This window comes from Hyperolius riggenbachi, chromosome 10 (assembly GCF_040937935.1).
Source record: "Hyperolius riggenbachi isolate aHypRig1 chromosome 10, aHypRig1.pri, whole genome shotgun sequence".
In the NCBI taxonomy this organism is placed as follows: Eukaryota; Metazoa; Chordata; class Amphibia; order Anura; family Hyperoliidae; genus Hyperolius; species Hyperolius riggenbachi.
Window position 1 is genome coordinate 213,251,093 of NC_090655.1, and position 14,676 is coordinate 213,265,768.

At 42.0% G+C, this 14,676-nt stretch overlaps 1 protein-coding gene across 1 annotated transcript in view; it reads left to right on the forward strand.

Moving 5' to 3' along the window:
• Positions 1-14,676, forward strand: part of LOC137534413 (pulmonary surfactant-associated protein D-like) — a 55,930-nt gene that overhangs the window by 20,131 nt on the left and 21,123 nt on the right. Inside the window, exon 3 of the mRNA XM_068255909.1 lies at positions 1,264-1,350. Coding sequence (XP_068112010.1) covers positions 1,264-1,350 — 87 coding nt within the window. The remainder of the gene's footprint in view (positions 1-1,263; positions 1,351-14,676) is intronic.

Sequence of the window (14,676 nt, forward strand, 5' to 3'; positions counted from 1 at the left end):
GCCTTCTGTATCTGTACTGTATCTGTCTGTGTGGTAACGATTTGGCTTGTCCGACCTCGAGAACCGACCTTACTGTTAGAGGCGGTTCCCAGTCCTGGTAGTGACACTTCCTCCTAAGTGCCACTCTTGGTTTTGTCCTTCCTACTTCCAGCTGGACTTCTCCCCCCGGGAGAGTCCAGGTCCTCTTAAGGAATTGTACAGTACTCCTTACTGCTCTGAGGGTTAGTCCTCTCAGTAATACGGTTGCACCAAACACTCAGGTGTCCAGAGGTTAGCAAATATATCTGATTATCGGTGATACTGCAGATCATCAATAATCGGGTATATATCTGTATTCCCAGTGATACTGCAGATCACCGGTAATCAGATCCTCTCTGTGTTTCACCGATCGTTACACATTGCTTCTGCCCAGCCCCCAATTGACCTAGATCTTTTATTCTATCCGATCTATATATTTGATTGATTATTGGTAGAAAAAATGATTGGACATTTTGAGAGTGTTGATTCCCAGCAGATAGATCAAATCTGCCAAGAATTGAATGAGAAAATCGATAAGTGTATGGGCTCCAAGCACACCAGGGGTGTGACAATTTAGCTACTAAATTTGTTAACTTAATAAATAAACAGCAAGCATTCACACTATACATAAAAAATATAAAATGTATCATGTCAACATTGGTTGGGTTTTACTTTAAGATTTATCTTTTTAAATGGATTCTTCTATAATTTGCATCCCCTCCAGGGCCAGTTCTCTCATGAAGCAAGGTGAAACATCTGCATCAGGCGCAGAGATTACAAGGGCAGCATGTTTGTACAGTGTGTACACTAACAGCATGCAGGCAGAGTTGGAGGGGAAGCAAGAGGTGAAGTGGTCATCATTGGGGAAAAGCAGCTTGTTGTGTTGTGTGAGGAGTCTGACAGGGAGGGAGGAGGGGGAGGCAGGAGAATAGCAGTGTTTCATTTGACTTGCACAGCAGAAGGGAGGAGGTGGCACTGCTGTCCTGACTGAGGAGGAATGGAGTGGCTGAGGGTGAGCAAAATGCGTGTCACAGACTCACAGCCAGCCAGTGTGCTATTGTGCTGAGCTGCAGCATGTCATGTAAGAACATTAAATGAAGCAGAGTAAATTGTCGGGTGCTGTGCGGTTAATCCAAATCGGGGTGGGGAGGGGGGTGGGGGTTGCATGCTCACAAGTTTGCCTCAGGCAGCAAAAAGTCTAGAACCGGCCCTGATCCCCTTTATCCTTTCATTTCTGTCTTCAAGGTCTTGACTCCCGTATAACAAGACTGGAGGACCAGCTGAAGTATCTGGAATCAAACCTGTTAGCAAAGTTGAAAAAGCAAGAGAAAGGTTAGTTAAACACTTTGTGCTTGGATAGCTTTCAACTACATAGTATTTTTACATTGTGCTTAGCATGCTGTAGATACTGTATCAGAAGGCTATATAGAGTCTCACAGTGTATAACTACAGAAAAGAGAAAAAAAGAGCAGTTTTAAAAGTTGAACTTAAAAAGTGAGAGGCATATGGAGGCTGACATATTTATTTCCTTTGACACTGAAGCAAAAAAACGTATGATATAATGAATTGTATGTGTAGTTCGGATCATTAATAGAAAATGAATAGCAAAGAAGAGTGTTGTGTTTTTATTTTCAGGTATTGACCCTGTAAACCTCTGGCAGTAAAAATATTGTCTGAAGCTGCCTGTCACTGTTTCTTTGAAGTATAACTGCCTCAGAAAACAGCACTGTTGCTGACTAAACTGGTTAGGGAGCTCAGAGAAGCCCTTTTGCATAGATAACAAGTAAAGTCTCTTAAGGGGACCCTGAGCTCAATTTGGAACCCAATTTGCACTTACCTGGCTTTCTTTAGCTCTCCGCCGCCTGCAAGGTCCCCCGATGTCCTCCTGGCTCCTCTCCCAGTCCCGCTGGTGGCTCCATTAATCCGCAACTTCAGCCTGAAGTCACCCGTGTACGCTAAGCGTTATCATGCCTGCCAGCATGAGAGTCCTTGGGCACCAATGGACATTTCCGCATGACAATGACCCAAAACACACAGCAAAAGTGGTGGAAAAATGGGTAGCAGACAACAACATGAACGTTTTGAAGTGACCAGAGTCCTGACTTGAATCCAATTGAGAATCTGTGGAGGGAGCTAAAGATCAGAGTGATGGCAAGAAATACCTGTGGAGACATGCAAAAAGCTGATCTGCAATTAGGAAGCGTTTGATTGCTGTAATAGCCAATAAATAATTTTCTATTGATTATTGAGAAGGGTGTGAATAATTTTGAACTGGGCACTTTTTGCTCAAATGTAAACAAAGGCTGAGATTTTTTTTCCCCCACAATAATGCCTCTTGTACATTGTCTTATTATCTTTTGGGAGACACCTATGTCATTTCCCATCAAAAAATGTCTTGCTAGATGAATAAAAGTAACTTTATGTAAAAATTTGCCAGGGGTATGAATATATATATATATATATATATATATATATATATATATATATATATATATATTTTTATTTTTTTATTTTTTTTTAAACTCAGATGCATTTTTGATATGGGAAGTTTATCAGCTTATGGTCTAGTCGCTTGGACGCCCAAACCAGTGCTGAGAAATGCCTTCATCATTGTTTGAGCCATACATAGTTGAAACTTTATTTCACTATATTTATTTCTATGCGTGCTTGAAAAACCATAAACTCCTCCCTTCCCTTACGCAACCCTCCCCATTCCAGAATTAACCATGTCTTACCATATCCTGTATCCCCTATATCTTAAATGAAAGGGAGGTGTAATAACCTGTTGTTCTTGCAACCGAGTATGTATACACATTCAAAAACTCTTACATTCAACCAAGCATACCCTTCCTTAACCCATAACCCATCCATATTAACCTGACCCAACCCACCTGACCACCCCACTTTTCCACTCTTACCCCCACTCGTGTTATAGAGTGTAGCCCCTAACCCATCTTATTATATGTATACTTATTTCTTATCCATATAATTTTTTGTAATTGACAGCCAGGTATCCCTATAGGATCTGACCCACTGAGTACAATCTAAGTCAGGTGTGTGATCTGCTGTGTCGCCGTTGATTTCACTGCCACACAACAGATCCATTCTGCTCAACCAGTCATCGAGATGGGGGGGGAGTCGAGTCTTTCCATTTTTCTACTATCATTCTTTTTGCGACTTTTGTTCCTAGCTCTTTAATCAGAGCACTTTCTTTACTATCGCCTGCTTCAGATATGCCAAAAATAGCTTCACTTGGAGAATGTTTAAAGCCCCCTTCTAGCAGGTTTTTACAAAAACATATTATACTATCCCAAAAGGTCTTTGATATGGGACATGCCCACCACATGTGCAATTCGGACCCGTCCTCCTGCCCACACCTCCAGCACAATTCTCTTTGTTTGGAAAATTTTCGTATTAGTTCTGGGGTAATGTACCATCTGGCAATGGTCTTGTACTGGGTAAGCTGGAGATCAATATCCGGGATCATCCAATTTTTATGCCAAATCGTGAGCCATTTACTTTTAAGCGAAGGGCCGAGGTCTCTTTCCCATTTTGTACAATAGTGTGGAGTAAAATTTTGCCTTTCTCCTTGGCAAATAAGTCTATTAAGTTTGGATAATGCTTTGTCCATTTTTTTATTAAGGAGAATATGTTTTTCAAAAATATTTGGGTCGTTCCTTAATCTGACAAACTTGAATTTTAATTTATGTATAAAACTTCTCGCTTGCATTGTACCCCAAGTCTCCTTTTGCCTACGATTGTTTAATATGCCAGGTATCCCCAATGCAGGGTTTCCCCAGAGATTGATAATGCGCGTATCGGGGCTTATCGTGTTTCTGGAAAACCAGGACCTCACCAAGCCAGGCATGAAATCTGGATTCTCCCTTAAAGTGGTAAGTGGGGATGGGCCTGTGTCTTTGTGCCATTTTGAGACGAACCAAAAAAGAGTTTTTACTGTTGGTTTAATCAAAGGGTGATCCGCAGTGGAGTAAACTTTATAGATGTTTCCTGGAATCCACGAGAATATTAAATCTAAGTTACATTCGTCCTTTTCTAAGATAGACCAAGCTTTACCAGATCCAATGGGGGAAGATTCTATCTTCCAGTCCAAGAAACCTTGCCAAGTGTACACTTCTATAGTAATTTATAATGTTTGGTGCGGCTAGGCCTCCTTCCTCTTTCTGCCTAGAAATAAGTTTATAACTAATTCTACGTCTGGATTTACTCCAGATAACATTTTGAAAAATGTTATGCCAGTTTTGGAACCATGAGTTGGGGATAGCCACCGGCAGGCTCCGCAAGAGAAAAATAAGTTTAGGTAAAACCAGCATTTTTAATATGCTGATCCTACCGATGACATTAAAACAGGGTTGATCCCATGATTGGAGTTTACCCTTGTACTCTTTAACAATCTTAGAAAAGTTAGCCGTGAACAGGTCGTTAGGGTCTCTAGTGAGGGTAATACCAAGATATTTAATTGCGTGATCACTCCATCTAAATTTACTGTGTGTTTTAATAGCATGCACGGTGTCACGTGAACAACCCAAATTCAAGATTATAGTTTTAACCTGGTTAATTTTAAAATTAGAGTGTAACGAGAATACCTCGAGAAGTTTCTCACACCTGGCGATGGATTGGATTGGTTTGATCAAAGTTAGTAATAAATCATCCGCGTAGGCAAGTATTTTAATCTCCTCCGTCTTTGTTTTAACTCCTTTAACCATGTTGTCATTCTGAATTAGTTGTATAAATGCTTTTAAACTAAAATTGAAGAGCCATGAAGACAATGGGCAACCTTGCCTAACCCCATTCTTAATATTGAAAGTATTGGACACGGATCCGTTTATATTGACGCCTGCACTTTGATTGATATATAATTTCTTTATTCTGTTTATAAAGTTCCGGCCCAAACCCAATCTTTCCAATATAGCAAAGACAAATTCCCTTGATAGACGGTCAAATGCCTTTTCTGCATCTACTGCAACCATAACTGCTTCTATTTTTCTCTTTTTACAAGTATGGATCAAATTTGTTGCAGCGTAAATATTGTCTTGAATTTGGCTATTTTTGACAAAGCCCGATTGTTGTTTGCCCAGAATTCTATCGGCAACCCTGGTCAGTCTATTTGCCAATATTTTTGCATAGATTTTCACATTGCAATTTAATAGTGAAATTGGCCTAAAGTTTGCACAGTCTAAATTTGATTTCCCTTCTTTAGGGATTAGTGTTAGTATAGCTTGGTTAGATTCTTTTGAGAAGGTAGCAGTTCCTTCTTTGTTATTGACCAAGTTGCAGAAAAGAGGGGCCAAAATATGAGCAAAGTGCTGATAGAATTCTATGCAGTAACCGTCAGGGCCCGGGCTTTTCCCCTTCTGAAGCTTAGACACTGTTTCCAGAAATTCACTTTCAGTCACTGGTGTTTCGAGCATTTCGCGGTCACTATTATCTAAGACAGGTAGGTTAATATTTTCTAAATATTCTCTTGTGTTTGTGGGTTTTGGTATGTCAGTGTTGTATATACCTTCAAAGAAACTAGAGAATATCTTACCTATGGTTTCGGTGTCCTGAACAATGCTACCATCTTGATTTTTTATTTGGTGAATGAAGTTATTTCTTTGTTTTTGGTTGAGTAGGTCTGATAGTATTTTACCTGGTTTGTTCTTCCCGTGTATGTACTGGTTTTTTAAATTTTTGTACTCCTGTGAACATTTCTTATCAAGCAACTGATTTAGTTCTGTCTTAATCTTTGTGAGCTTAAGCAAAGTTTTAGATGAGGGCCAGGTTTTATGCTCTGCTTCTTCTGATTGTAGGTGGGCCAGAAGCTTAACAATCCTTTTCTGTTTTGCCTTTTTTTTCCTATTACTTACCTGAATCAGAACTCCTCTAGATACACATTTTAAAGTGTCCCAGAGGATCAATGGTGACGTTACAGACATCAAATTGAATTTAATAAATTAATTTAATGACTCAGCTATCTGACGTCTGGTGTCTTCTTCCTCTAGTAACGTTTTATCTAGTCTCCAGACTTTTTTCTGAGGTGATTTAAGGCCTAAATAGATTGTCATAATTACGGGGGCATGGTCTGAAAAAGTAATATTGCCAATTGAGACGTCAGAAACTGAAGTGATAAGATTTTCAGGGACTAGGAAATAGTCTAGCCTGGAATAGAACTCCGCATGTTTTTTTTTGCTCATTGAAGTTAATGATCCATTCTTTATATCTTTTGTCAAAGAATCTCGGGGTTTTTCCCTTTTGAAAATGTGTTTCTTGAATAAAGGCTATGTCGATTTTATTCTTTATTAATTCATCAATAATTCTTCTACGTTTACATCCGGAGTTGGCACCTTTAACATTAAGTGTAAGAATTCTTAATTTATCAGTCATATTAAAGGTTTATTTATTAAGGCCAGAAGAGAAGGGAGTACACTCTGTACAAGTTGCGCAAGATGGAGCAGAAGGGCGGGACCGCGTCGACAGATCAGGTCAGAATAAGCAACAACACACTCGTACATACCATTCAATGACTCACATCCATTCAACCTTTCAACAAACAAGCCAGTCTTGTCCGGGTTGACAACTAAGAGTTGCCGTAGAGTACCGGACTTTCCTGTTCCAATATTGATTGACATCAACTGGAACAGAGCCCCGCTTATCAGGGAGGATGCCTACAATTCCTCCTATTTGGTAATATGTTTAGAGCGGTGAGGGAGAGTGCAGACAAAGTATAGAGAAAAAAACAAAAAAAAACAAACAAAAAAAAGGAGAGAAGGAAGAACAGACATAAAAAAAAATTACATAACAAAATTACTATGCGTTTTAAATGTCCTCCCATCCTGGGATCGTCACCAATGGTAGGCCGAGGTTGTTTAGGAACTTTTGCGGTGGTTCTCCATCATTGAGAACGCATGTCTTCCCATCAATCGTGGCTCTCAGGGAAAGAGGGAAACCCCACTTATCGATTCCCCCCTTTTGCTTGATTTTTTCTAGCAATGGTTTCAGTAGTCTCCTACGATCAATTGTTCTTTTGGACAGGTCTGGGAATAGCTCGATTTTCCATTCGTTGAACTTAAGAGAACCTAGGGCGCGTGCTTTAGTTAGAATCTGTTCCTTTTCATGAAAAAAGTGCACTCTGCATAGGACGTCTGTGCTTTTGAAGCTTGAGATTTCTTTTTCTTTACCAATTCTGTGGATTCTATCGATTATGATGCCTGATGGTGAGTCATTGCCGGTTATCTCTTTAAAGAGAACCCGAGGTGGCCTTGTATTACGTAAGTGGGGCACAGAGGCTGGTTGGGCACACTAACACCAGCCTCTGTTGCCCCATCGTGTGTGTCAAAGACCCCCCTGCTCGCCGCTAAACTCCCCGCAGTGCTGGCGACACGCAGCGCGTCGCCAGCACAATGTTTACTCTATCGCTGTCTGTCAGCGCCGCTCCCACGCCTCCTCCGCATCGCCGCTACCCGCCCTCGTCCCTTCCCTCCAATCAGCGGGAGGGAAGGGACGAGGGCGGGTAGCGGCGATGCGGAGGAGGCGGCGGAGCGGCGCTGACAGACAGCGCTAGAGTAAACATTGTGCTGGCGACACGCTGCGTGTCGCCAGCTCTGCGGGGGTATAGCGGCGAGCAGGGGGGTCTTTGACACACACGATGGGGCAACAGAGGCTGGTGTTAGTGTGCCCAACCAGCCTCTGTGCCCCACTTACGTAATACAAGGCCACCTCGGGTTCTCTTTAAAAAGCCTTGCGGCAGTTTCATGTAAATCCTTGGAGGGAATCGATGAGGGGAGCCCACGAATTTTAATGTTGTTCCTACGGCTCCTATTCTCCAGGTCGTCCATTTTATGCGTAAGATCTTTTAATACCTTTTTATGTGTTGCTATCTCTGCATTATAAGATTCAACATGTTTAGTATTCTCGTCTGAATTTTTTTCCAAGATGCCTACCCTATCAGACAACTGTAACATTTCCTCCTTAATCGATTTGAGCTCGCTGCTCATAGCGTCTCTTATTGAGGATTGAACTGTTTCCACCACCGTTTCCTTAATCTTTACCGTGAAGTCCTCCAACATCCTTTTTATTTTTTCGTCATAGAACGTTTCACTGGGATTTTCGTAAGCCGTGGTTGTCTGGCTAGGGGCGGTTGGCTGAGCTTGCGGGTTAGTAGCTGCAGTTGTAGCGTGCGTTTTTGTGGATTTTGCTGATTGTTGAGAAGCGTCACAAAGTTCAGACATTTTTTTTATATGTTTATTTATGTCTTTTGGTGTTACAGACCCCTGTGGGCCCAAAATTCCTGTATTTTGCTTTAGAGGAGTTAGTGCGGCCGATGGTTTATCGTTGTTCATCTTGCCAAGTTTTGATGTGTCAGAGATAATATGAAAACCAAAGTTGCTGAGACCTTTCTCTTTGTCTGTTTGCCTTACTTTCTGTCTCTGTCTAGTCCCAGCTGCCATCTTCCACTGACCCCCACAATAAGTAGAAGAGCTTGGGCCTTCTAATTACGTTTAAAAAGTAGTTGGTGGTAGTGGAGTGGCTCTGTTTGTCGCGGGAAAGAGTTAATTCGTTGAAATCGGTAGCAGTAGTACTGTAATAAGCTCCAGTGAAACAGCATATGCCATCTAAGAGTGTGAGACTGTAAAAGGTTACAATAAATCATCGAAAAACAGCGACAGTTTAATGATTACGTGAGGAAAAATTCTGACACAAAAGCATCAACTGCCTCCCGGCCACAAGGCAGCTCAGCAAGCTCCAAGTTTGATTTGAACGGACTAGGTATGGTGTGTTGGAAGTTCAGAGAGAAAAATTAGAAAATTAGAAAATTTAAACTGCCAGAGCCTGCTACATTCACTCACACTAGTGTAGCAATTTACCAATCACAGCAATATAGTGCGAAAGCAAGGTGATCAACCGCTGCAATAATGTAGGGGTGCCAGCTTAATACAGTTGTTATGCAAATAGTATCAGGCACCAGTTGATAAACAGAGACAACATCAAGCAACTGTTGATAAGCAGAGATGGCATCAAGCATCAGTTGTATACAGAGATGGAGTCAGGCATCAATAGAGGCAATTAGGCAATTAAGCAATACAGTTGCCATGCATTAGTTTCAGTATATGCAATAGTATCAGGCATCATTATTAAACAGAGATAGCATCAAGCATCAAGCAAACCTTGAAAACGTAGAGATAGCATCAAGCATCAGTTGTGTGTAGAGATAGAATCAGTAGATGCAATAAGGCAGAAGGTACAGCAGAGACAGAGCAAGGAAACATTTTGTAAGATGGCTCATGCAGATGAGTGTTGAACAGGGTTATACTACACCAGATCAGATGTGGAGGGGATGTTCACGATCTCTGCTTGACCTCTGCTTGATCTCTTAATAGCTATTTCTGACCAGCAGACAATCTGGAACGCTGGCAAAGTAAATACTCTGACATTCTGCGGCAGGAAGGTGAAGGGTGGTGAAGGAGTGATTTAGATGCTGCTACTCCAGTCGTTCCCTCCACGCTCTTTGCTGGCCTCCTTAGGTAAGTAAACAGGCAATAAACAGGCAGCCTTCTGTTAATTAACCTCTGCAGTTCTCCGCGCGCACACAGTCTGAAGCAGGTATCTCCTCAGGGAAGCTTGACTCATGGACGGCAGTGAGTTATAGTGGCACAGACAGAAGCTCGAACAGCAGCTTAATTGGACACCTAATCATCTGGCTCAGGAGTCCGTCTCAGCAGACCAGCGTGCACAGCAGCTCAGCATCGTTACTAGAGATGAGCGTAATGACGTAATTACGATTTCGCAAAATTTCGCGTAATTAGTGTAATTACGATTATGGCCGTAAGTACATAATCGTAATGAAGGATTTCGCGAAATTTCGCGTAAGCGTAATTTTTCGCGTAATTTTCGCATTACAGTGGGTATTACGAAATTAATGCGTATGGCCATGCTCCCAAGCGGAAAAGTTGACGCATGGATCAATGTTAGGTAGCCGCCGACTTTAAGGGTTAATAGCAAAGCCCCCTTAAATGCTAAGAACCTCAAATTTGGAGAATATATTAAGGAGATCAGGAGGAATAAGAGGAAATTTTTTTTTTTCAAAAAGACCTTATAGTTTTTGAGAAAATCGATGTTAAAGTTTCAAAGTAAAAATGTATACATTTAAAAACCTGCCGACTTTAACGGTTAATAGCAAAGCCTGCTTAAAGTTTAGGAACACCAAATTCCTAGGGTATATTAAGGGGATCAGTGGGAATAAGAGGAAATTTTTTTTTTCAAAAAGACCTTATAGTTTTTGAGAAAATCGATTTTTAAGTTTCAAGGGCAAAAATGTCTTTTAAATGCGGAAAATGTCAGTTTTTTTTGCACAGGTAACAATAGTGTATTATTTTCATAGATTCCCCCAAGTGGGAAGAGTTTTACTTACTTCGTTCTGAGTGTGGGAAATATAAAAAAAAAACGACGTGGGGTCCCCCCTCCCAGACCTCTTTAACCCCTTGTCCCCCATGCAGGCTGGGATAGCCAGAATGCGGAGCACCGGCCGCGTGGGGCTCCGCACCCTGACTATACCAGCCCGCATGGTCCATGGATTGGGGGGTCTTGGAAGGGGAGGGGCAGCCAAGCTTTCCCCTCCCCCTCCGAGCCCTTGTCCAATCCAAGGACAAGGGGCTCTTCTCCACCTCCGATGGGCGGTGAAGGTGGAGGCCGCGATTTCCTGGGGGGGGGGGGGTTCATGGTGGAATCTGGGAGTCCCCTTTAAAAAGGGGTCCCCCAGATGCCCACCCCCCCTCCCAGGAGAAATGAGTATAGAGGTACTTGTACCCCTTACCCATTTCCTTTAAGAGTTAAAAGTAAATAAACACACAAACACTTAGAAAAAGTATTTTAATTGAACAAAAAACATAACCACGAAAAAAGTCGTTTAATATTCTTAATTAACCAATAATACTTACCTGTCCCTTTAAATAAATGATCCCTCGCAATATCCTCGGAAATGTTCTATCAGTTACAATGTAACAAAGTTATTACAATGTAACAACTTTGTTACATTGTAACTACGCCGCACCCGACGTCACTCGCCGCTCAGCCACCGCATACGCGTCCGTGCAGGACGCTAAGTCCCTGCTGGCCCCCGCTGTCCACCCCGCCCACATCTGTCACCCACATGTGGGTGACATGTGGGTGACATGTGGGAGAGGCGGGGAGGGCAGCGGAGCCGGCGGAACTTAGCCTCCTGCACGGAGTCCGGACCCGACAGAGCTCTGAGCTATATAGCTCAGAACGAAGTAAGTAAAACTCTTCCCACTTGGGGGAATCTATGAAAATAATACACTATTGTTACCTGTGCAAAAAAAACTGACATTTTCCGCATTTAAAAGACATTTTTGCCCTTGAAACTTAAAAATCGATTTTCTCAAAAACTATAAGGTCTTTTTGAAAAAAAAAATTTCCTCTTATTCCCACTGATCCCCTTAATATACCCTAGGAATTTGGTGTTCCTAAACTTTAAGCAGGCTTTGCTATTAACCGTTAAAGTCGGAGGGTTTTTAAATGTATACATTTTTACTTTGAAACTTTAACATCGATTTTCTCAAAAACTATAAGGTCTTTTTGAAAAAAAAAATTTTCCTCTTATTCCTCCTGATCTCCTTAATATATTCTCCAAATTTGAGGTTCTTAGCATTTAAGGGGGCTTTGCTATTAACCCTTAAAGTCGGCGGCTTTTTTATATTATACGGAGCGTTACGGTTTAACGCGAAATTACGGTAGCGTTTAATGCGAAATTACGGCATGAACGAAACGCGAAATTATGCGTTGAAAATTACGCTTACGGTATTTTCAATTACGATTTTAATGGCAATTACGCTACCGTAATTTCGCATCGTAATCGCAAATTTCGCATGCGTAATTATAGTAATGCGAAATTACGAAAATTTCGGCTCAACTCTAATCGTTACACATTGCTACTCAGAGACACCGCTCTGCTCTGGAGCAGGAAACAGGAAGAGGAAGTGAGGCAGCACCTGACACTACGGGGCGGACCTCACACACACATCTCAGAAAAGTTCATATATATATATATATGCGTATCTGTTTGTCTTTCTGTGCTGCAGGCCTTCGTTGCCACCCCACCAGTACGTGATTGGTGAATGGACACATGTGTTCCCAAAGCCAATCAAAGTGCTTGCAACTTTGAATGATCACTGCCAAAACTAATGGAAGTGCTCATTTATTCTAAAGTTTGCAAACATGCTACAAACTCTTTTTTTGCAGAACAGTTACAGAAATCACTCATCACAGAGATTTTAGGTAATTGGACTTGCATTAGACTGTGTGCTATGTATTGTGAGGCCATCTAGTGACCACACATAAAAAATTGTAGGCTATTGCCCTCGATTAAGCCCACTAATCTCTTGCCTCCCTTGTCACTCCAATTTAACCCCTCTCCTCGTTTCATTTTTTGATAGGCATTTCAGACCCTTAATTTGTATATATATATATATATATATATATATACACTCACCTAAAGGATTATTAGGAACACCATACTAATATGGTGTTTGACCCCCTTTTGCCTTCAGAACTGCCTTAAAGGGACTCCGAGCAGTGCAGAAACTATGGAAAGATGCATATCATTTTAAAGCTCTCTTTCTCCTCTTTCCAATGATATATAAACCACCACCCTATGCCTTTTAGTTTTCGCTATTTTCGCGATCGAAATTGCCGCGGCCGCGACTTTGATCACGAAAATAGAGAAAACTAAAAGGCGTAGGGTGACGATTTAGGGGTCGCCAGAAAGAGGAGAAAGAGAGCTTTGAAATGATATCCATGTTCCCATAGTTACATTGTATTACACAGGGCGACTTTTTCTGCTGAATGGAGCTGCTGACACTGGGGAAAGTGTCGTCCTGTGTAATACAAGTAACTATGGAAAGATGGATATCATTTTAAAGCTCTCTTTCTCCTCTTTCTGGCGACCCCTAAATCGTCGCCCTACGCCTTTTAGTTTTCTCTATTTTTGCGATCAAAGTCGCGGCCACAGCAATTTCGATCACGAAAATAGCGAAAACTAAAAGGCATAGGGCGGTGGTTTATATATCATTGGAAAGAGGAGAAAGAGAGCTTTAAAATGAAATGCATCTTTCCATAGTTACTTGTATTACACAGGACGACACTGCTCGGATTCCCATCAATTCTGCGTGGCATTGATACAACAAGGTGCTGAAAGCATTATTTAGAAATGTTGGCCCATATTGATAGGATAGCATCTTGCAGTTGATGGAGATTTGTCGGATGCACATCCAGGGCACGAAGCTCCCGTTCCATCACATCCCAAAGATGCTCTATTGGGTTGAGATCTGGTGACTGTGGGGGTCATTTTAGTACAGTGAACTCATTGTCATGTTCAAGAAACCAATTTGAAATGATTCAAGCTTTGTGTGATGGTGCACTATCCTGCTGGAAGTAGCCATCAGAGGATGGGTACATGGTGGTCAAGAAGGGATGGACATGGTCAGAAACAATGCTCAGATAGCCCGTGGCATTTAAACGATTCCCAATTGGCACGAAGGGGTCTAAAGTGTGCCAAGAAAACATCCCCCACACCATTACACCACCACCACCAGCCTGCACAGTGGTAACAAGGCATGATGGATCCATGTCCTCATTTTGTTAATGCCAAATTCGGACTCTATCGAGACTCGTCAGACCAGGCAACATTTTTCCAGTCTTCAACTGTCCAATTTGGTGAGATTGTGCAAATTGTAGCCTCTTTTTCCTATTTGTAGTGGAGATGAGTGGTACCCGGTGGGGTCTTCAGCTGTTGTAGCCCATCCACCTCAAGGTTGTGCATGTTGTGGCTTCACAAATGCTTTGCTGCATACCTCGGTTGTAACAATTGGTTATTTCAGTCAATGTTGCTCTTCTATCAGCTTGAATCAGTCGGCCCATTCTCCTCTGACCTCTAGCATCAACAAGGCATTTTCTCCCACAGGACTGCCGCAAACTGGGTTTTTTCCCTTTTCACACCATTCTTTGTAAACCTTCTAAATGGTTGTGCGTGAAAATCCCAGTAACTGAGCAGATTGTGAAATACTCAGACCGGCCTCTCTGGCCCCAACAACACACTCAAAATTGCTTAAATTACCTTTCTTTCCCATTCTGACATTCAGTTTGGAGTTCAGGAGATTGTCTTGTCCAGGACCACACCCCTAAATGCATTGAAGCAACTGCCATGTGATTGGTTGATTAGATAACTGCATTAATGAGAAATTGAACAGGTGTTCCCAATAATTCTTTAGGTGAGTGTGTGTGTGTGTGTGCGTGTGTGTGTGCGTGTGTGTGTGTGTGTGTATATATATATATATATATATATATATATATATATATATATATATATATATATATATGAGGGGGGGAGAGGGAGGATAGGAGTCTGGCCCCCCACCTGGATAGCTACCCACCCACCCGGCTACCTACCTACCTACCCACCCGGGTACCTACCTACCCACCTACCCACCCGGCTACCTATCCACCCACCAGACTACCTACCTAAAGACCCACCAGGCTACCTTACCTACCCACTCACCAGGATATCTACCTACCCACCCGGCTACCTAACCACCCACCCGGCTACCTACCCACCCGGCTACCTACCCACCCAGCTACCCAGCCACC